The following is a 19,252-nucleotide window of genomic DNA, read 5'->3' as shown; positions in this document are numbered from 1 at the left end:
ATTCCCGGCCCCTGTTCCCGGTTCCCGGCCCCTGTTCCCGGTTCCCGGCCCCAATTCCCGGCCCCTGTTCCTGGTTCCCGGCCCCTGTTCCCGGTTCCCGGCCCCAATTCCCGGCCCCTGTTCCCGGTTCCCGGCCCCTGTTCCCGGTTCCCGGCCCCCTCCAGTCGCGTTGGAGCCAGCCCGGGCGTAGGCAGGGCTGTAAATGCGTCTCTGTCACGACGGTCGGTCTTCATCTTCGTGCTGTGCTCACATGTTGTGTGAACGCTGACCGGCTGTGTTGTGCGTGTAATTACCTGTCTGCAGGTAATTACAGCTGGTGCTTGTCCCAAAAGCCTGGGCAACTCGATCGCTGTTCTAACTGAAATGTTAATGCCAGACGCCCTATAGTTGTGCACTGTATACATACTAACTAATACAGTCTGGCCTGGCTGAGGGCTTGGCCCCAAAGCAGCCGGTGGGTTCAGTTTCTGAGCCTGAGTACACTGGCACTGGGCTCGATTCCGAGATCCCAAAACGTGCTGCTTACTCTCCATTTCTGAGCCCCCAGGCTGGACAGATGAGCCTGGCTGGGCCCACAAAACACAGCAGGTAGTCTCCCTTTTCAAGCCGCCCACAGCTGCCCAACGAGCCTCCTATAAAGGCTGGAAACCACAGGACTGCCTGCATTGCTGAGCCTGAAAACCAGCCAAACAAGGCTCATTTTGAGCCCCCCAAAGACAGATGATGACTCCATCTTCACATAGGGCCCCAAAGCTAGTGCACAAAGACTGGCGTTGAGCCCCAACGTGCAACATTTCACCTCTGTTTTCGTGCCCCAGCCCAGTTTCCCCAGCTGTGATCCCAGCCGCCATCAGCAGCCCCCCCGTTTTGCTTTTCTTTCTGCCCCAGGCCGTGTTTGTGTAGTCCGTAGGTTCGTGCCCGCGCCAACAAGCACACAGAGTCAGAATCCACATGAAGGTCGTTTAATTAAATAATTAATTATATAACTCTGCAGAGTCGGGTGCTTGGCGATCTTTCTCAAAGCAAGCACACCTCTGACTCGAATCACCGTAATTTATACACAGCAAACTTGTGAAAACTCTCTCTTTGGTTACTTTTGATTGGCTGTCATAGCTCACCTAACTTATCTCTACTGAGTGTGCTCATTACAAAGGAACAGTGGTGGAGGGGAGGACACCAAATCCCACATCAGCATATATTAGCATTTTGATGGGCGTGATTTTTAATATGTTAATGACCCTTATTGAGCAAAAGGTAACTATAGTTGGAAAACCAGTCTGGAGCTGGTTTTCTCCTTCTTCTTTTTAACCTTTTATCCCTTATCTTCCTTGCTTCTGCTAGCTCAAGGCTACCTGTCTCTTTCCTTCAGCTAAAAGACTACACAAGCTGCAGGCCTCCCAATTTTCTTCAAGGTTTTCTTGTTTTTTCCCAGCTTTGGGACTACATTTGGACATGGATGGGGGGATCGGAGCACTGGTGCTTTGGCCCTGACCCTCCCCATCCCACCAGTGCTGAGAGGTTTGCAGGCAGCGCTGCCTGGCCCCAGCTCCCACCAATGCCACCCTGGGAAGGACCCAGTCCACAGCCGCTGTGCTCTCTGGATTTTTATTCTGTGGGTGCTCAGGCCTCTGCAAGCTCGGGGACGTCTTCTGTGTGCCCCGAGAGATCTTCTGCATGCTCTGGGATGTCTTCAGCATGCTTTGGGCTGCCTTCTTTGTGCTCCGGGCTGGCTTCTGTAGCGTGGGGAAGAAGAGGCAGTGTCAAGATACGGCCCCTGGCCGTGCCCTCCTGGGCACCGTAGGGAAGGCGGCTGGGGCAGCGCTTGGCGGCCCCTGGGCCGCCCCGGTGGGAGCGGAGCAGAGAGCTCCGTCCCGGCTCTCACCAAGGACGTGGAGAGTGGCATCTGTGGACCGCTACTCCAGTGGTGGCTTCTGCTGGCGCTTCAGTGTCTTCAGCAGCTCGGGAGCATGTGTCTCCTGGGGGAGAGCAGGGAGGTGTGAATTCTGCTTGGGCCGGAGAGGCCTCGCTGCCGAGCCCTCAGACTCCCGGGGAGCATGCGGCGGGACGGACGGACGCGTCACGCCATGCTCCCCGCTCGGTGCCGGGCCCCGTGGCCCCAGCGTCGCCCCGGGACAGGGCTCACTCACCAGGTAAGAGCAGACCTCGCTCTGCAGCTGTGCTCCACTGCGCCCGATGGCATTCTTGACGACTACCTGCAGCCCCTTTGGCTCGACGAAAGGAGCGCAGACATAGAGGGCTGTCCTGCAAACCTGGAAAAGAGCATTGTGCTCGGTCGTTCCTTCTCCCTTGCCAGGGAGGCAGCTCCTCAGGGAGCCTTTCTGTGGGTTGGCAAATAAGCTCAGGGGGTTCTTACGCTGGATACTGCACAGCTGGGGTCCTGGAGGTGCAGGAAGAGGCTTCCCAATATCTGCTCCACTTCTCCGCTGAAGAACGTGGTGAGATTGTCCTTGGCGCCAGCAGCCAGGGCCGTGTAGAGACTGAAGGCCGCAAAACGAAGGTCCTCTTGCTCCTGCAACCCAGAAAGCCATCTGTGAGCTGGGTCACGAATGCATCGTCTCCCAGCCTCTCTGCAACAACGAAGCATCAGGGACTGACAACTGAGGGCGAGCGAGCACAGCGCTGTTGGCAGTGGCGCTTTGGAAACCAGCTCCAGAACGAGGTCACCTCATCCCGGCCCCTTCCCTGCCATGTGGAAGGTCCCTTCCTCGTCCCACCCCTAAGAAATGGCACCTGAGTGCCGGGGCGCTCGGTGCGTCCCACCCGCAGGAGAGAGAGAGAGAGGGGCCACGGCAGCTGGTTGCCTGGAGGAGCACCTCCACGCAGCACGGGCAGGCCCCTGCCCACCCCACGCCCCTCGGACAAGTGGGAGAAAAGTAGGTTCACTCACGGCATCAAGGAACTTCCTGGTGGAGCGGGCGATGCGTCTGAAGGCCCCGCCCAAGCCCTTCGCCGTCTGCTTTGCAAGTATTTCTGCCAGGGCCAACATGCTCTCCGCAGCCACCTCTGGATGGTCCACGTTCCTCATTTCACGCTCCAGTGCTGCCACGATGATCCTCTTGTGCTTTTGAACCTGCAACGCCAAAGATGCGCACAAGCTGCTCGCGGCTCCTGCCTGCAATGCCCACCCTTTCTCCCCACGTCTGTTCGGCAAGGGGGTGCGGCTGCGGCACAACCCCGTGACGAACGGCACTCGCACGGTTCCCCGCTGCCACCGTGCTGAGCTTGGAGAGCAGCCTGGCCGTTGGGAAGCCCCCATCTGCCCGTGCTGCTCTGCCCCAGGCTCCCGAACTGCCCCGCGGCTCTGCTTGGCTCTCACTCAGCCTCTGCCCGGCTCTCTGCTGGGGGGCTGCAGCCAGAGCAGAGGAAAGTGCGCCTCACCTTCTTGGGCAAGCCACTGACAGCACTGCCCAGGCCTCTCGCTGCCATGTGCTGCACAGCACAGCTCGGATGCTGCAGCTTCTCCAGGAAGAGCCGTACCAGGGGCTTCAGGAGATCCTTCCCCTCAGCTGGCGGGTCCTTCATCAGCTACAAGACAGCCAAAGGTCTGTTAGTGCTGGCATGGGACCTCGGCTGGTCTCTTCCATAAAGAGACACCCCAAGCAGCAGTTTCTTCCGAAAAGCCCTCTGAGCCCGCCCCGCCCCACGCGCCGCCTCACCTCAGCGAAGAAAGCCAGCGCCGTGACCTGCAGGTTTGGCAAGGGGGAGTGCAGCCACGGCAGGAAGGTCTGTATGAGCGCACGCGAGACGAGCCGGGCACGGAGCAGCACACTGCACACAGAGCACAAGCAGGTGACGTGGTCAGGTGGGAAGGCCACGGGCCACGGCCCGAAACGTCCCCTGCTGCGACGCAGGCGCTGCCCTGCCTCCCAGGAGAGCTCCCCAGGCACACGGGAAGGGTCCTGCGGCTGCTTCCCGGGGCACAGCCACCCGCTGGGCTCTCACCTGGTCAGCAGCTGCACGCTGTTGCAGTGCCACTGAGGCAAGTCCAAGGATGGCCACACTCCGTGCCTGCAGAGCACCTGCTGCCACCTCTCGTCCAGGCATCTTCTCAGCACTTGCTCCAGAGCATCACAGTAGAGTCTGGCGAAAGAAAACCCACAGAAATCTCACATCGTGGCACCAGAGGGGAAGTTTTGTCTTGGCTCTGCCGAAACGCCCCGGTCCCAGTGCCCCGGGCTGCCCCACGCCTGGGGTCTCCCCTGTCCCGAGAGCTGCCAGCCCTGCGCAGAGTTTGACGCCCGGTCTCTCCTGGATCGGTCCAGGGAGAGGAAGGACACGCTGTAATCGGGGATGCAGAGGAGACAGGCCGAGAGCAGCCGTCGGTCCCGTCCCGTCTGGGAACAGATCCTTCTCCAGCAGAGGACAGAAGTCAAACGAGCCCCGGCGACCCGTTTCCACACCTGGGAGACAGGGCAGGCTTGGGAAACAGGGCAGCCCTTTGGCTCCCTCAGCACCACGAACAAACGTGCCTGGCTGGGGAACTGAAGCCCCCCGTTCCCCGCCCCTGCTGCTCCTTACCCGCACAACAGCTCCTCTTGTCCCGTGTCCTTGAAGAGGAGGAGTCCTCTTGGAGGACTCAGAGGGGGAAACAGCAACTCTACCCCCAGTTCGTTGCTGACCCACTGCAGGAGGACTGGAAGGAGGTGAGGAAGCAGGTCCCGGACTGCCTCCGCGGTCAGCAGAGCAGACACTACCTCAGAGATCGCACAGAGGAGCTGCAGGGAAATGTGACCCACAAGAACCTGTTAAACACCGCCTTTCCCACCAGCCCGCTGGTGCCCCTGTCCCCCTGGGGGACTCTTCCTGCCGGCAGGTCTCACACCTGGGACAGCCTCGGATGACCCCCAACTCCCTCACCCTGATGAGCTAAGTTAGAAAGCAGGTGGGAAGCTGCAGAAATGCTTCTGCCGACGAACATACCTTGAGACGATGCGGCTCTTGATCAGCATCGTTGCACAAAGGTCTGCTTTTAGGTGCCTTGTCCAGCCTCTCTGCTAAGTGCCTCAGGACCTGAGGCCCGAGGTCGCTGCTGCCCAGGCTCCTCCAGAGCTGCACCATGTCTCTGCAAGCAACCAGACGTTCACCCGTGAGCCCCGTCCTCTGGCAGCCCTGGTGCCCTCCCCAGAGGCCAAACGCTCTCCTCGCCAGCAGCGGGCATACGATGCCTGCTTCCCCAGAGGCACGAGCGCACGATCTCGCAGAGCCCAGGCTTCTGGGGGAGGAATGGGACCTGCTGCTTCCCTGGATCTGCCTTCCGCAGGCAAGCCTGGGGTTGCTGTTTGGCCACAGCGGGGCAAGGGGGGAGCGCACATACCTCTCTGAGGGCAGTTCTGTCTGGAGGAGGCTGTCCACCACAGGCTGGGGGTGGAAGCCGGCCAGGAGACGGGCTGCCTGGAAGAGCAGGTCCCTGAGGGTGCCCTGCTGCATGGTGTACATGGCCTTCCACAGGATGTTCGCGACTTCAGGCACCTGCAAGGCAAGGGGCGAGATGGCACACCTCAGCGTATCCTTTGCCTGTGCAGGACCCCAGCACGGTCACTCGGCGCCTGAGCAACGCCTGCCGCCTTGGCACGCTGACAAGCCCTCGTCCCTGAGCCCTGCCTCACGGCTGGGGGCGCGTGTGCTCTCGGCGCTGACGCACACCAACGTGCACACGCGCACACCCCGCTCCGTCGCTGCGTGTGCCTGGGGCCGGCGGTGGCAGCAGCTGAGCGATTTGAGCACACCGAAGGCCTGGGCACGTTTTATGCCCAACAGCCTGGATAATCGCCGGCGCACGGCTGCAGCGATGGGAGATCGCAACCCAGCAGGCTCCGACACCTTGCAGGCAGTGGGGAGGAACGGGAAGGTTGGTGTGTCCCAGCGGTAACTGCCTCGCCCGGGGCAAGGACCTGCGCCGACGGGAGACTTGAGAGTGCAGTGCCTGAGTCCTCGTCAGAGGACCGCACAGAGCAGAACGTGTCAGGCAGCAGCGGTCCCCTCAGCTCCGCGCTCGGGCTGCATTTCTTCAGCCCACACGAGGTGCAGCACAACAGCCAACAGAGAGAAGTCAAGGCCGAGGGGAACAAGGGTCTCCCTTACCTCTGGACGTATTTCCTTTCCGCACGCTTCCAGGAATACGATCATCCAGTCGCCAGCTGCCTGTGCACGCTCCTCGTTAGCGCATTCGAAGGTCTTCATGATGGCGTCCATGAAGCTCCTGGCCTGTCCCTGGGGGAAGTACTGGCAAACCCCCTGGAGAGACAGGAGAGACACTGTCACAGCTCTGCTCCGGCTCTTTAGAACAGAAAGGAAACTCCAGGGGCCTCTGAGCTCAGCAGCTCGCTGGTCACTGAGAGGGCACTCAGGGCACACTCCTCTGTGCATACGCTGCTTTTTTGTACTTCCTGCAGCGGAGGGGTTTAGAACCATCTCCTCTCGTCTTGTTTCCCTGCGTGCGAAACGCACCTCCTGACAAATGCACTGGGGCCCCCACCTCACTCTCTGGAGCCAGTTACCTTCGCTATTTTGGCAGGCTCCTCACACAGAGACCCGTCCTCCGTGCTCTTCAGCCTCTCACACAGCTCCTTGCAGTCAGGCACTTGGAGCACCGCTCTCCTGGTCTTCGTCATGCCACATGCTGTGAGAGAAGGGAGTCCTGGTTAGGGGAACTGAATCTCTGGCGCCAGACGTGGATAGAGGAGGCTGGGGAGCAAAGGCCAGGGCCCTCCCAACCCTCCCGTGGCAGGATGCCACCAGCCCGGCTCCGTGGCTGACACATCCCGGGCCGCACAGAGCCCTCCTTCCCCTGGAGCTGTTTTGGGGCTGTGGGGTCCCAGCAGCCGCAGGCCTCTGCTCCCAGCTGCTGCGTCCCCAGGTCCTGCACCGGGCACCAGCGTCTCCGGGAGGGAGCAAACCTCCCCGCAAATTCCTCAGCGCAGACGCTGCTCACTGAGGAGGGGGCAGGAGCTCGCTTCCAACCGATTTCTTAGTGGGAACGGTGATTGTGCAGGGCCACAGAGCGCCCCGTCCACTCCCCTCATTCGTCGCGACAGTGTTTCTTGACTGGCTGGGAAGGGACGTAAACAAAAGCCCTCGCTGGGCAAGGAAGGAAGAGAAGATGGGGCTGATGGGGGCCAGGAAGAACCCGCTTTCCTCACCTTGGATCCGGAGGAGGCAGCTGAGGCAGGCCCCTGCCCTCTGCCGGGACGTGGCCTGGGAGTCGCTCAGCAGAGGCCCCAGCACGCCGACCAAGGAGCCGAACTGCGAGCAGGTGCGTTCCCTCTGCGGGGGCGAGAGGCAGGAGGAAGCTCGCAGGCAGCCCAGTGCCTGCTCGCCTCCCCAGGCCATGGCCAGGCGTCGGGGCCGTGGCCAGCAGGGAGAGGGGACGGGGCACGCGGGGCTCCCTACTCACCGAACACTTGAAGAGCTCTTCGTAAGTGCCCAGCAGCTGGGCGCAGACCTGCAGGGCCCTCTCTCGCTCCCATGCTTTCGTTGACGTGAGGTGGCGCAGCAAGATCTGGGGTGGAGCACATGCGTCTCGTGACGGGTGTCCTTCTCTCCCCAGCACCCCTCTCTGCCTCCCTCCTCTTCTGGCCCCTTCCCGCAGGGCCTGCCCTGCGGCTCCGCGTGGCCCCAGCCCCGCCGAGCACCGGCACTGCCACCCCCCTGCCCCGCTCGCTCCACGCACCCCTGCCCTCACCCAGGAGCCGTTTCCCCACCGGCATCTCCCTGTGCCAGCCTGGCACTTGGGAGCCTGGCTCTTGGCTTTGCCTCCCGCAGCGCCCGTTCCTTTGCCTGCCCTGGCACTGCGGCAGGGAACGGATCCTCCTCTGGGCATCCCCTAAGGCCCCAACTCTGCCCCACTGCCTCATGGATACTCACGGAGACCACGTCCGCGAAGGCGCTGGAGGTCCCTTCTGCTTTGAGAAGGGCTGACACAAGCTGGCCCAGAGCTTCCTCACACGATGCCTGCAGAGACTGAAAACGGGAAAGGAGGAGTGAGGCTGAGCACCGCGGCAGCTGCCAGGGCACAGGGAGCGCTGAGGTGTGCAGGGAAGGGCTGGCAGGTACCTGCAGCTCTGTCTCCTCAGGAGGGCACGACAGGACTCTCCAGCAGCACACAGCCACCTGGGAGCACCTGTTCTCCCAGTCCATGCAAGGCTTCAGCGTGCTGGATGGAGAAAAGAAGGAGAGAACAGTGAGGGGGTTTACCAGCAATCTCCAGAGTGGCCCAAACGCCGACTGGGTTTGAGCCCCAGACCCGGCCCCCCCAGCCCGTGCTGGTGAGCTCCAGCTCCGGCAGTTCCTGGCAGCTCCCTGGCAGCGGCCAAGCACTCACCCCCAGGGGCAAGGAGACCCCCCCCAGGTGCCCGTTCCTTGCCCTTCCCGTCCCCTGGAGAGCCAGGGCCTTTCTGCCGGCACAGCGCTCATGGCTCGCTGACCATGACAGCCCAGCCCCGTCTCTGTGGATGCGGCCCCCCAGCCCCAACAGCCCCCCGGCCTTCGGAAGTCACCCAGGACGGGGCACGCCGTCCCGGCCCAGAGCCGCACAGCTCCCTGCCCCGTACTCGAGACCACTGGGGCTGCACCAGCCGGCTGGGCTGGGACGCACAGCGAGCCCCCACAGCCTGGGGCACAGACCTCACCTCAGCTGCTCCAGGAGCTGAAGCATCTTGAGATGCACTTGGGACACAGGGGTGTCGCAGGCATCCTCCTCCATCAAGTCCTGCAAGTCCCAGAGAGACGCACTCAGGGCGGGCAGTGGCACGGAGAGCCTGCCCACCCGCCCCAGGAGCCGGCTCTGCTGACAGGCCTGCGCCCGCACCAGCCCCTTCATCCCCACGGCCACCACAGAGCCACCGTGCTCCCCAGCCACCGAGTGCCAGCTCCCCAGGGCCCAGAAGCTGGGGACAAGGCTTCGGGAGCTCAGGAGCTGGTGGGTGGCCGGGGGAGACCATCGCACCTCCCCTGCGGGCAGCCCCGGCTCCAGGCACTCACCAGCAGGATCTCTAGCACCTCCGGCTTCTTGCAGAGCCTGAAGCTGTGCTTGGTGTCCGCAGCCTGGATGGCACAGGTGACCTCCTTGATGCTGTTCAGCAGGGCGAGCTTGTGCTGCAGTTCCTGAGACCCGAGAGAGAAAAACACCAGTTGAACTGCTTGAAGAGCTGGGAGAGGAACACGGGCGAGGGGTTCTTAGGGGCTGGGGTTGGACCTGGACATTCAGGACAAACCACTCAGGGGACGTTCAGAAAGAGACCGTCCACCTCGGCACGTGGGGGCCCCCAGCCCTCCCTGCCCCTCTGTGCCCCACGCTCCTACCTTTCTGCAGGCATGGAAGAGCTCCAGGATGTTGGCCAGGATGTCTTCCTCCACGCAGGCCAGCAGTTCTGACTTGGGCGCGTGCAGTGCAACCTTGCCATAGGTAAGCATGGCTGCAGCCCAAGCGGCCTGAGCTCTCTGGTGTCCCTTCTGCGCCTGTGTTGAGTAAGATGCCCCGAGATGTCAGTCCGCTGGCCCTGCTGTGCCCCAGGACTCGACGAATTTGTGGGGCTGGGGAGCGGGGCTGTAAGGGGCTGTGTGGCTCAGCTGTGCAGGGCCGTGGAAAACCATCCGAAGGAGTTTGTCCCATTCCTGCCCTGAGGTGAGCAGCCTGTGCCCGGCAGGGGCGTACTGGCCATGAAAGGCTTGCCCATGGCCCCCAGGTGAGGGGCAGAGCCAGCAAGAGCTCACAGGGCTCCGGCTCCTGGCCCTCAGCTTTCTGGAGGGGGCAGTGCGTCTTAGGTAGCTCTTACGGGAGGGGTAAATGCAATGTGGCTGCCACGACTCGGCCGCCACTGTTCAGGAAGTGAGAACAGGGCAAGAGAAGGCCGAACACTAAAACCCTGCACCCATTACCTTTCGACGTCTGTCGAATGCGATGAGCCACTGGGTGAACTCACGCATTGCATCCAGGGCCAGGTAGAAGTGGCGCTCAGCAGCATAGGAGACCACTGAAGCTATTCCCTGCAGTGATGGAGAAATGGGAGTGAGCTCTGGCACACGCTGGCCAGTCCTGGCCAGCTACGACGGCAAGGCAGGACATTGCCCGAGGGAAACAGCAGCTACAAGGAAATGAAAAAGGTCCGGAGCAGGGCTGGGACGAGGGGACACCGGGCAGAGCAGGGGCAGGAGAGGAAACCTCACCTGTCTGTCACATGGGCTGGTGGCATCTGTTTCTTTTAAGTATTTCAGCAGCTGCCCTTGGACGTGGGTGAGCTGCCGACAAGAGGCCAGCACCGTGCCGAGAGCCTGGTACAGGAAGTTCTGAAAGAGAAGAGACCGAGACCGAGACGTGGTAACGGCGCGGCTTGTCAGGACAGGGCCTGGCCGCGACAGGCCCCAACAGCCCAGGGAGCAGCCGCGGCGCCCGGCTGTAGCCGACCCTGGGCAGCACGGAGGGAAGCATCTTTGGGGCGAGGGCAGGGGGAGCGGTGACGACAGCCCGCACGGGGAACGCGCTCCTTCAGCCCCAGCCCCGGAGCTGGGTGCCCCGGGGCTGTGCTGCCAGGAGGGTGCAGGCAGGGCGCAAACCTTGTCCTCGGCGCTGCTGGAGGGGTTGCTCAGCTGCTGGCTCAGCTCCCGGCTCAGGCACACGACCCATGGCTGGTCCACCAGCATCTCCTCCACCGACTCCGTCAGGAACTGGGGGGGAACACGACAGGAGGCAAATGTTGTCTCGCCCTTTGCCCGGGCCTTTCACGTTCACGTGCCCCAGGAGCTGTCGGGGCACAACTGCCCACAGCCTCACCCCCAGGGATGCTGTACCTTAAGCAGATAGCACTGCCACTCTTCAGAGTCCAGGAAGCCCTCTGTTTTTTCTGGAAAGCAAGAGGAAGCAAAATGCCTCGCTGTCACTTAAGCCAGCACCGGAGAAGAAAGAGTTCAGTGCTCTCCTTCCCTGGGAGCCAAAAACCCCAGAAGTCCCGGGCTTGAAAGGGCCTAAAATTGCCTGCACCAAAGCTCTTGCCAGGCTGCAGACCCGGGCTGGATCCCAGGGACATTGGCCAGAGCCACCGACTCAAGCCGGGGAAGGAAAGACTGACTGGGGCCGATCGCCGCTGCCCGACTGTGATCCCCGCACTACTCGAGCACCGTGCCCCAGCGTGCACAGCCGCACACATTTTCTCCTGACAGACCCAACACTTGCAGCCCATTTAGGGCCTCCTCCCAGGCTACTGCGCTGCCCAGCGTGGGACCGAGCTGCCCAGAACGGCTGCTGCAGACCTGCCCCAGGCACTCGGCCTTCCAGAGCCAGGGGCGCTGGTCCCACCCCTGTCCCAAGCACCGTCCCAGCAGGGGCAGGGGGACACTGCCCAGACCTGCCCTCCACGGGGACATCGATGGCCCCGTCCACCCCTGGGACGAGCTGATCCCAGCAGATCGCTGCCCCCAGCCTCCACGCTGGCTGCCTGGAAGGGGGACGGCAGCGGTTCCCCTACGCCATGCTGGGAGGCTGTTTTCCTGCCCCCTCCAGCTCTCCTGAGCCCGGCCCTCCACACTGGCACCTTACCTTCAAGGTACTGCAGCATGCGGGGGATGCGGATGGGCCACAGTCCCCTCAGGGAGCTGTGGATCCTGCTCTGCAGGGCCTGCAGCAGCTGTAGGGCAGCAACCGCGCATTCTCTGCACTGATCACAAGCCGCCACCACCTAGACGAGGACAGAGAGAGACGGGGTCACTCCTTCCACCAGGGACGCGGCTTCTCCCACGAGGGAGCTCGACTCTGCCTCGGCGCCTCCCCCCACGTGCTTCCAGCCCCAGGGAGGGAGCGGGATCCCCAGCTCGTGGGCTTGGGCACGCTGGGACGCGCTGCCTCCTCCTCGGGGCTGCCAGCAAAAGCATCCCTGCCCCAGCATCTCCCCCTGCCCCTGGCCAGAAAAGCTCTTGCCCCGGGGCCCCGCTACTCACCAACAGCCGAACCAGTAGGGCCTGTGGCGTGGGCTTCTTGGCTGCAAGGAGGAAAAAAGGCAGGGTGAGCCCCTGAGCACCTCTGCACCCAGCCCCTCGCACCTTCGACGCCCCGACGCGGGGCTGAGAGTACCCGTGCAGCTGCAGAGCTGGCCTGGGGGCTGCCAGGGTGCAGGGAGGCATGCACCAGGCAGGCCCCTGGCCGAGCCCGGCACAGGTTGCTGGGGCACCTTCTGGTCCCACCTTGCTCCTGGACGTCAGCAGGCTTCTCGGTGTCCTCTTGCCCTTCCGTTTGCTTCTGCCTCTCGATCAGGGCTTGGAGACAACGCAACAGCGGGACCAGCATGCCGCAGTACTGGGCCGGCACCACGTACTGCAGGAGCCGTGGCCACAAGAGCTGCAGAGGAGGAGGAGGAAGTTTGGCACATCAGCATTCCCATCTCGGCTCAGAGGTGAAAAGGATGGCTTGCGCATCCCTTGGAGCCCATTAGGGTCGAGCTCCGGGGGGGCAGGCGAGGGCTGGCAAAAACACCCTGAAGGTGAAAAGTGGCTGCAGCAGCAGGGAGCAGGACCACTTACTTCGGTCATCCCTTCCACAGAGAGATCCAGAGACTCCAGGATACCTATGCACTGGGCCTGAAGGTCTCTTTCCTCTTGGACGTCTTCTACCGCCTGCAAGACAGCGTTGGGAAACCCCCCATTACTCTCAGCTCCCACCTCAGGAGGCTCTGTGGAGGATGAGGACAGCCAGGCCCCACTCAGGGGCCACGTCCCAGCCCCAAGGAAGTGCTGGGCAGCTTGGGAGCAGCGAGCGCTGCACAGGGCTGTCGGGCACACGAGGTTCTGCGGGGCCCAGGCGATGCTGCGAGTGCCACTGAGGGAGCTCTCGGCACAGCCTGGGCACGGGACCGAGCCGCGGGTGTCCCGCTCTGTCCTTACCAGTCTGTCCGAGGCCCGCCTGAACTCGACAAAGATGTGCGCCACCACATCCCATGCCAAGCAGCTCGGGATGCTGACGCTGAGCAGATCCTTGATGAAACCCAGGAGCGCTGTCCTCAACTGCCAAGGAGACAGGGTGGTTACGGTCTGCCCCGCCAGCAGCCAAAGGGAAGCCACCTTTGCCTGGGGGCAGCCCTCGCAGCCCGTGGAGAGGCAACGAGTGCACAGGAGAAGCCTTCGCTGCCAGGGGTCGGGGCTAGGCTTTGTACAGCACAACAACCTGCCCGCTCTGGGGGCTTTCTCTGCCCCACTGGTCTCGCTGTTCCTTCCTAAATGAGCTCACCTGGGTGCCGGACTCAGTGAACAAGGGCTGCACGGCCTCTACAATTAGGGGCAGCTTCTCTCTCACTGCAGGTTCTGCAAGAGACACAGAGAGGTATGCGTTCAGGCAGGGCTCAGATGGCAGAAGGGATCCCTCGAAGCTCCCAGGCTTTTCACAGACAAGCGGGACAGCACAGCAGGGCTGGGCTCTGACTGCAGGGGAAGCACTGGCGTCCCAGAAGGACTTTGTTTCTGCCGCTACTACTGCGTTACAGGGCCTGAAAGCTCTGACAGCAGATAGCTTCAGCCCCCTGACTGCCCCAGCCCTGGCTGGCGGCCCTGGCCTGTGGTACTGACCATCAGAGCGGGCCACAGCTCCCAGCAGAGTCAGCGCTGTCCCGCGGGAGCCCTGGTTCTCGCTGCTCAGCTGGGACAGCAGGAACGTGACCGTCTCCTCCGGGTAGATTCGAGCTGCGGGCCAGAAACCACATTTTGCATGAATAGTCAGCAAAACCCCATGGCTGAGGTTCACAAGGAAGTTGGGAGAACACGACAGGCATCGTCCCATTCCCTCCCTTACCTTGAAGCACAATGCACTGCCTCAGTTCTTCTTTATGGCCTGCACTGTGCTGCCTGGTCTCGTCCCCAAGCTGTGGGAGAAAGGTCCATTTTAGAGAAAGATCGCAGGCAGAGCAGCGATCAGAGGCTGCCTTTTGGGTCCCGGCACTCCAGAGTCCTCCTGCCAGGTGGCTGAGAGGGAAGTGCTGAAGGAACTGAGCTGCCCCTCGGGCCTGCACAAAACAGCCAGGATCAGGGTGCTCACAGCCTCGAGGCACCTCCAGGAAGGTCCTGGTGGAAGGACGCCCTGCCCTGCCCTGCCCCTCTGTGGCAATCCGGCCTGCAGGACCTGGGCCAGCAGCACAGGCACGGGCTCCCTTTACCTCGTGGTGCACAGCAGCAGCGATGGCACGGAGCTTGTCCTTGGGGGCGACAGCGTGAAGTTCCTCCAAGGTCTTCAGGAAATAATGGAGGCTCTACAAGAGAAGGGAGAGGACGAGTGGGTTAAAGCCACTGAAGCCACGTGGGAAGGAAGAAACCCAGCACGCCTGTGGCATGGGGAACCCCTAACCCCAGCTCCCAGGGAGAACCCCAGAGCTCCTGCCCAGGGCTTCCTGCTCACCTGGGTTGTTCTCTTCCTGCCCGAGCAGCCCAGGAAGCCTCACAGCTCCCCTGCTGCCCCCCTGCCTTCTCGGAGGGCTCCCCGACACCTCGTGGCACTCACACGCACACCACAGCCGCACCAGACCCCGCGCAACGCCTCACCTCTGTCACCCGGGAAGTATCTTGGACCTCCTGGTACTGCTGCAGGAGCCAGACGACCTGCTTCCACACCCGGTCCTGGTGCTGCGCATCATGGAGGACGACAGCCATCATAGCAGTCACTGCTCCGAAGATGGCCTGCTTGTCCTGCAGAGGGAAGAGACGAGATGCTCTGAGGGCTGTCTAGCACTCGGCGTCCCCCAGCACATGCCTGCCTTTGCACAGAGAGGGCTTTCCCTTTCCCTTCTGCCCCACAGAAGGGCTCTCTCCAGAGGACAGCAAGCATTCCCCTGCCAAAGGGCCCTGGGGCCCAAGCACTTGCCAGCTGGGAGCCCCCAGCCCCGGGCACGGCGTCAGCCCGCCCGCTCCCTCCCCTCACCCCTCTGCTCCCACCCAGGGGGCACGGGCAGCCCCAGCCAGGCACAGCCCCGCTGCTGCCCCAGCAGCGCTCACCTCCTCCTTCTTATGGCGGCCCAGCCAGTTTACCACAGCGTGGCAGAACAGGGAGTACACCTGCTCGCAGAGCTGCTTCTCCCCGATGCGAGGGAAGGGGCACTGCTCCCAGGCGTTGAAGTAAGCGTTGATCGCCCTCGACCACTGCTCCAGCACTGCACCAGAAGGAAGGAGCTCGTCAAAGTCTGCAACAGGCAGCGTGCCTGGCTCCCTCACCCACGCCTGCGTGGAGCAGTCCCTGGCTCACCAGGCGTCGGCTTGGGACTGCCAAGTGCTGCGCTCCCGGCATCTGAACTAAAATACGGTGCCCCTTCTCCCCTTCTGCACACCGCACCTCCTCCTCCTCCTCCTCCTCCTCTTCCTCGCAGGCCTCTTCCCCTCCAGCACTTACCATTGCAGCCCCCGCCCTGCCCTTCCCAAAGTTTGCCCCCCAGCGCAGGACCACGCCGCGATCCGAGCGAGGCACCGAGGGCCTGCCCGGCCCCTTCCCCTCTACTCACCACTGCAGATGGTGCGCAGGATCCGGCTGCTCTCCACTTGTCTCAGCATGGCGTGCAGAGCAAGGAGCGTCATTTCGACGAAGGGGATGCACCGCAGGGCTGCAGAGAGAGGACAGGCAGAGGGACAGAGGGAGCCACGGTCAGCCAGAGCCAGAGCAGCACCGCGGGCAGGAGGGCTGGGGCTGCCGGGCTGGGGGACGTGTCAGAGGGACAGGGGAGGTCGCTGCGGGTTCAGTCCCCAGCAGCTTCCACCCTTGCAGCACTGGCATTGGGGTGGTGGGGCGGAAATCCCAGCTCCAGGCGAGGAGGTGCCACAACCCCACAGCCCTCCGGCCCAAAACAGCGTTCAGGGAGGGGCAGGGTCCCTGCTCCTGGCCGTCATGGACCATAACCCAGAGCACGAGGCCAAAGGGGCCATACCATAGCTGCTGGCCAGTTTGCTCAAGGTGGTGAGCACAAACTCCTGGCATGCTCCTCCCCTCATGGTCTTCAGGTGGCCCTGGAGCTCGGACATCACAAATCCAAAGTGGGAACGAGCCAGAGCCACCAGGACGTCACCAGCAGCTGCTGTCACATTGTTCATTGCACCCTGAAAAAGAGCCACAGGTGAAATGCTGCCCAGGAGAAAGGCTGAGGCACCAGGTCAGGCCCTGCTGGCCAGTGAGGACCACGGGGCTTCAGCTCATCGTTTTGCTGTCAGAGCCACTGGCGAGACGACCGCGTCTCCCCCACAGAACACCCCCGGGACAGCTGTGCTCGAGCTGGGACGCGTCCCCAGAGCCTCTGCGTTAAGCAGGAGTCGCGCGAGGCAGGAACTGGGGGACTGCACGGCCCAACTCCGGCCCTGGGAGGTGGCGCACACGTCGCCTGGCGTGGAGGAGCTCACCACGCTCTGCACAGTCTGGAGCAGGGCTGGATACGGCCTTTCCCCTAGCGGGATGCGCTCCCTGGGAGAGGGAGCAGCCACAGGGGCACTGGGGAAGTCCCCAGGCCTGAATCCCAGTGAACCATCTGTGCGCCACTCCATGTCACACCCACAGCTGGGGAGAGGCAGGCTGCTCCGTTCGCCCTTCTAGAGAACAAGCTCACCTGGGCTGCCTTCATGTCTCCAGACACCTCTGCGAGCACTCGGTTCACAACGCCGCTCTGCAGACGGGTATCATCTCCTTGCAAGACATGCTGGAGGCGGCGGTAAGTCTCCGCTCGGTCACCCTAGGGAGAGACCACGACACCACTTGCTTTGCCCTTATTCCCGGGCAGCTGCGAGCTGCTGCCCCTCACTCTAGAGTGAGAGCCCACAAGCAGCACCACCGCGTCCTGTCCCAGCTTGTGTCCAGCTACACAAAGGAGCCGAGGGAGCAGCAGCCCTGGGAACCGACCAAGCACCAGGCACCAGCCTGGGACCATGGTACAGGGCCAGGACAAGGATGGATGCTTGGGCAGCTCCAGGCTGAGCTGCTGCGGGAAAGGAGGCAGCGCAGCAGCGTCAGCCCAGCGTGACCGCAGGATCAGCCTTTGGGGACCGGGCACCAGCAGCAGGACAGAGGGGCCATCAGGCAAGACCCCTCGGTGGCACCCAGGGTGGAGGGGAGCCCTCAACCCCCCACGGCACAGCGGGATGTCCGCAGCTCACCTCTCTGTCTTGCAGCTTCTTTAACAAGGAATTCACGACGGTGGCAGAGATGGCAACAGTCTCAGACCCTGTCTCTCTGCCACCGTCCTCATGACGTGTAGGTCCAGTCCTGACCCCTACACAAGCAAAGGAAGCTGGAAGGAAACAACCAAACAGTTTGCGTCAGCTTGGCTGGCTGTGGGGATTCGCACCAGGTTGGGGCAGGCATCCTCCCAGCCTGGAGAGGAATCCTCCCCAGCACCAACAGCACAGGCTGGGGTCCCCATCTCTGGTCGTGCTGGGAACTCATAGGGATGCAGCCCCCGGCCTCCCCCTGCCCCTCACCAAAAAATCTTCTCAGCCTCCCCATCACAGCAGGATCACCCCAGAATCTCTCTCCAGGTCCTCCTCCTGTGGCCGCCGAGAAGCAATGGGCCACCTGCGCTCACCGCAGCAGCTATGAGGCACCCAGCCATTGTGACCTCCCTGAGGGCTGCCATGGATACGGGGACACATCACAGGGCAGGGCCGGAGGTGGCAGCACCCCCATGGCCCAAACCCACAGCATATCCCCACTCTCCATCGCTCCAGTTCGCTCCGGTCCTTGCGTGGTTTTCAGCAACGGCCTTCCGTGCGCTTCTCTGCCCAGCCCCGGTCCCATCTGGTTCCACTCTCCAGGGGCCCCAGGTCCCTGGAGAAGGGAGAGGACGAGTGGGTTAAAGCCACTGAAGCCACGTGGGAAGGAAGAAACCCAGCACACCTGTGGCATGGGGAACCCCTAACCCCAGCTCCCAGGGAGAACCCCAAAGCTCCTGCCCAGGGCTTCCTGCTCACCTGGGTTGTTCTCTTCATGCCCGAGCAGCCCAGGAAGCCTCACAGCTCCCCTGCTGCCCCCCTGCCTTCTCGGAGGGCTCCCTGACACCTCGTGGCACTCACACGCACACCACAGCCGCACCAGACCCCGCGCAACGCCTCACCTCTGTCACCCGGGATGACACCAGGCACACGACCCATGGCTGGTCCACCAGCATCTCCTCCACCGACTCCGTCAGGAACTGGGGGGGAACACGACAGGAGGCAAATGTTGTCTCGCCCTTTGCCCGGGCCTTTCACGTTCACGTGCCCCAGGAGCTGTCGGGGCACAACTGCCCACAGCCTCACCCCCAGGGATGCTGTACCTTAAGCAGATAGCACTGCCACTCTTCAGAGTCCAGGGAGCCCTCTGTTTTTTCTGGAAAGCAAGAGGAAGCAAAATGCCTCGCTGTCACTTAAGCCAGCACCGGAGAAGAGTTCAGTGCTCTCCTTCCCTGGGAGCCAAAAACCCCAGAAGTCCCGGGCTTGAAAGGGCCTAAAATTGCCTGCACCAAAGCTCTTGCCAGGCTGCAGACCCGGGCTGGATCCCAGGGACATTGGCCAGAGCCACCGACTCAAGCCGGGGAAGGAAAGACTGATTGGGGCCGATCGCCGCTGCCCGACTGTGATCCCCGCACTACTCGAGCACCGTGCCCCAGCGTGCACAGCCGCACACATTTTCTCCTGACAGACCCAACACTTGCAGCCCATTTAGGGCCTCCTCCCAGGCTACTGCGCTGCCCAGCGTGGGACCGAGCTGCCCAGAACAGCTGCTGCAGACCTGCCCCAGGCACTCGGCCTTCCAGAGCCAGGGGCGCTGGTCCCACCCCTGTCCCAAGCACCGTCCCAGCAGGGGCAGGGGGACACTGCCCAGACCTGCCCTCCGCGGGGCACATCGATGGCCCCCTGCAGTACAAGCACAAAAAAGCAATTTCTGCTGTTGGAGACTCCATGGGCTTGGTTTGCAGATGTGTCTGAGGGAAAAAAAAAAAAATATATATATATATATATATATATATATATAAGAAAAGGAGGCAATTGGCATCTCCTGGACTTGCTTCACTAGATTACCAGGGGTGGTGGGAGGTGCACCACTAGACCTTCTGTTCACAAACAGAGAAGGACTGGTGGGAGATGTGGTGGTTGGGAGCTGTCTTGGGCAGAGTGACCACGAAACGGTAGAGTTCTCTATCCTTGGCGATGTCAGGAGTGGGATCAGTAAAACTGCTATCTTGGACTGTCGGAGGGCAGACTTTGAGCTGTTCAGGACACTGGTTGGCAGAGTCCCTTGGGAGGCAGTCCTGAA

At 62.4% G+C, this 19,252-nt stretch overlaps 1 protein-coding gene across 5 annotated transcripts; it reads right to left on the bottom strand.

The window, feature by feature from the left end:
* Positions 1 to 1,591: 1,591 nt before the first annotated feature.
* On the bottom strand, positions 1,592 to 18,928 carry LOC310898414 (maestro heat-like repeat-containing protein family member 2B). 5 transcript variants are annotated; one of them, XM_083833442.1, is made up of 38 exons: positions 17,116 to 18,927; positions 16,572 to 16,694; positions 15,903 to 16,071; positions 15,483 to 15,581; positions 14,983 to 15,137; positions 14,533 to 14,676; positions 14,151 to 14,243; positions 13,790 to 13,859; positions 13,567 to 13,680; positions 13,232 to 13,305; positions 12,529 to 13,008; positions 12,193 to 12,346; positions 11,950 to 11,990; positions 11,552 to 11,690; positions 10,807 to 10,859; positions 10,186 to 10,683; positions 9,898 to 10,005; positions 9,322 to 9,477; positions 9,001 to 9,123; positions 8,649 to 8,728; positions 8,074 to 8,173; positions 7,885 to 7,980; positions 7,415 to 7,519; positions 7,161 to 7,284; positions 6,953 to 7,069; positions 6,519 to 6,640; positions 6,103 to 6,255; positions 5,336 to 5,490; positions 4,942 to 5,083; positions 4,540 to 4,736; positions 3,964 to 4,101; positions 3,678 to 3,789; positions 3,400 to 3,546; positions 2,909 to 3,091; positions 2,375 to 2,530; positions 2,148 to 2,270; positions 1,883 to 1,976; positions 1,592 to 1,733 (listed from the first exon to the last, which is right to left on the bottom strand). In XM_083833442.1, the coding sequence occupies exons 2-37, from the start codon at positions 16,584 to 16,586 to the stop codon at positions 1,914 to 1,916; spliced, it is 4,998 nt and encodes a 1,665-aa protein (XP_083689568.1). In that variant the 5' UTR covers positions 16,587 to 16,694; positions 17,116 to 18,927; the 3' UTR covers positions 1,592 to 1,733; positions 1,883 to 1,913. The 5 variants fall into 5 exon arrangements, with proteins under 5 accessions (XP_083689568.1, XP_083689570.1, XP_083689569.1 ...); XM_083833444.1 differs by having other exon boundaries at positions 1,883 to 2,270; positions 10,186 to 10,305; positions 10,573 to 10,683; XM_083833443.1 differs by having other exon boundaries at positions 1,883 to 2,270; positions 12,529 to 12,621; positions 12,889 to 13,008.
* Positions 18,929 to 19,252: the final 324 nt, after the last annotated feature.

Source organism: Anser anser (assembly GCF_964211835.1).
Source record: "Anser anser genome assembly, chromosome: 4".
Lineage (NCBI taxonomy): Eukaryota > Metazoa > Chordata > Aves > Anseriformes > Anatidae > Anser > Anser anser.
The sequence above is the reverse complement of the archived record's forward strand: the minus strand, read 5'-3'. Positions and strand labels throughout refer to the sequence as shown.

What these genes read in the sequence shown, in the direction of transcription:
- LOC310898414 (XM_083833440.1), bottom strand. An exon ending in CCTGCGCACCATCTGCAGTG is followed by an intron (nt 15,138 to 15,482) that starts GTGAGTAGAGGG and finishes CTTCTGGTGCAG; the next exon opens with TGCTGGAGCAGTGGTCGAGG. An exon ending in CCAGGAAGTTCCTTGATGCC is followed by an intron (nt 2,531 to 2,908) that starts GTGAGTGAACCT and finishes TCTGGGTTGCAG; the next exon opens with GAGCAAGAGGACCTTCGTTT.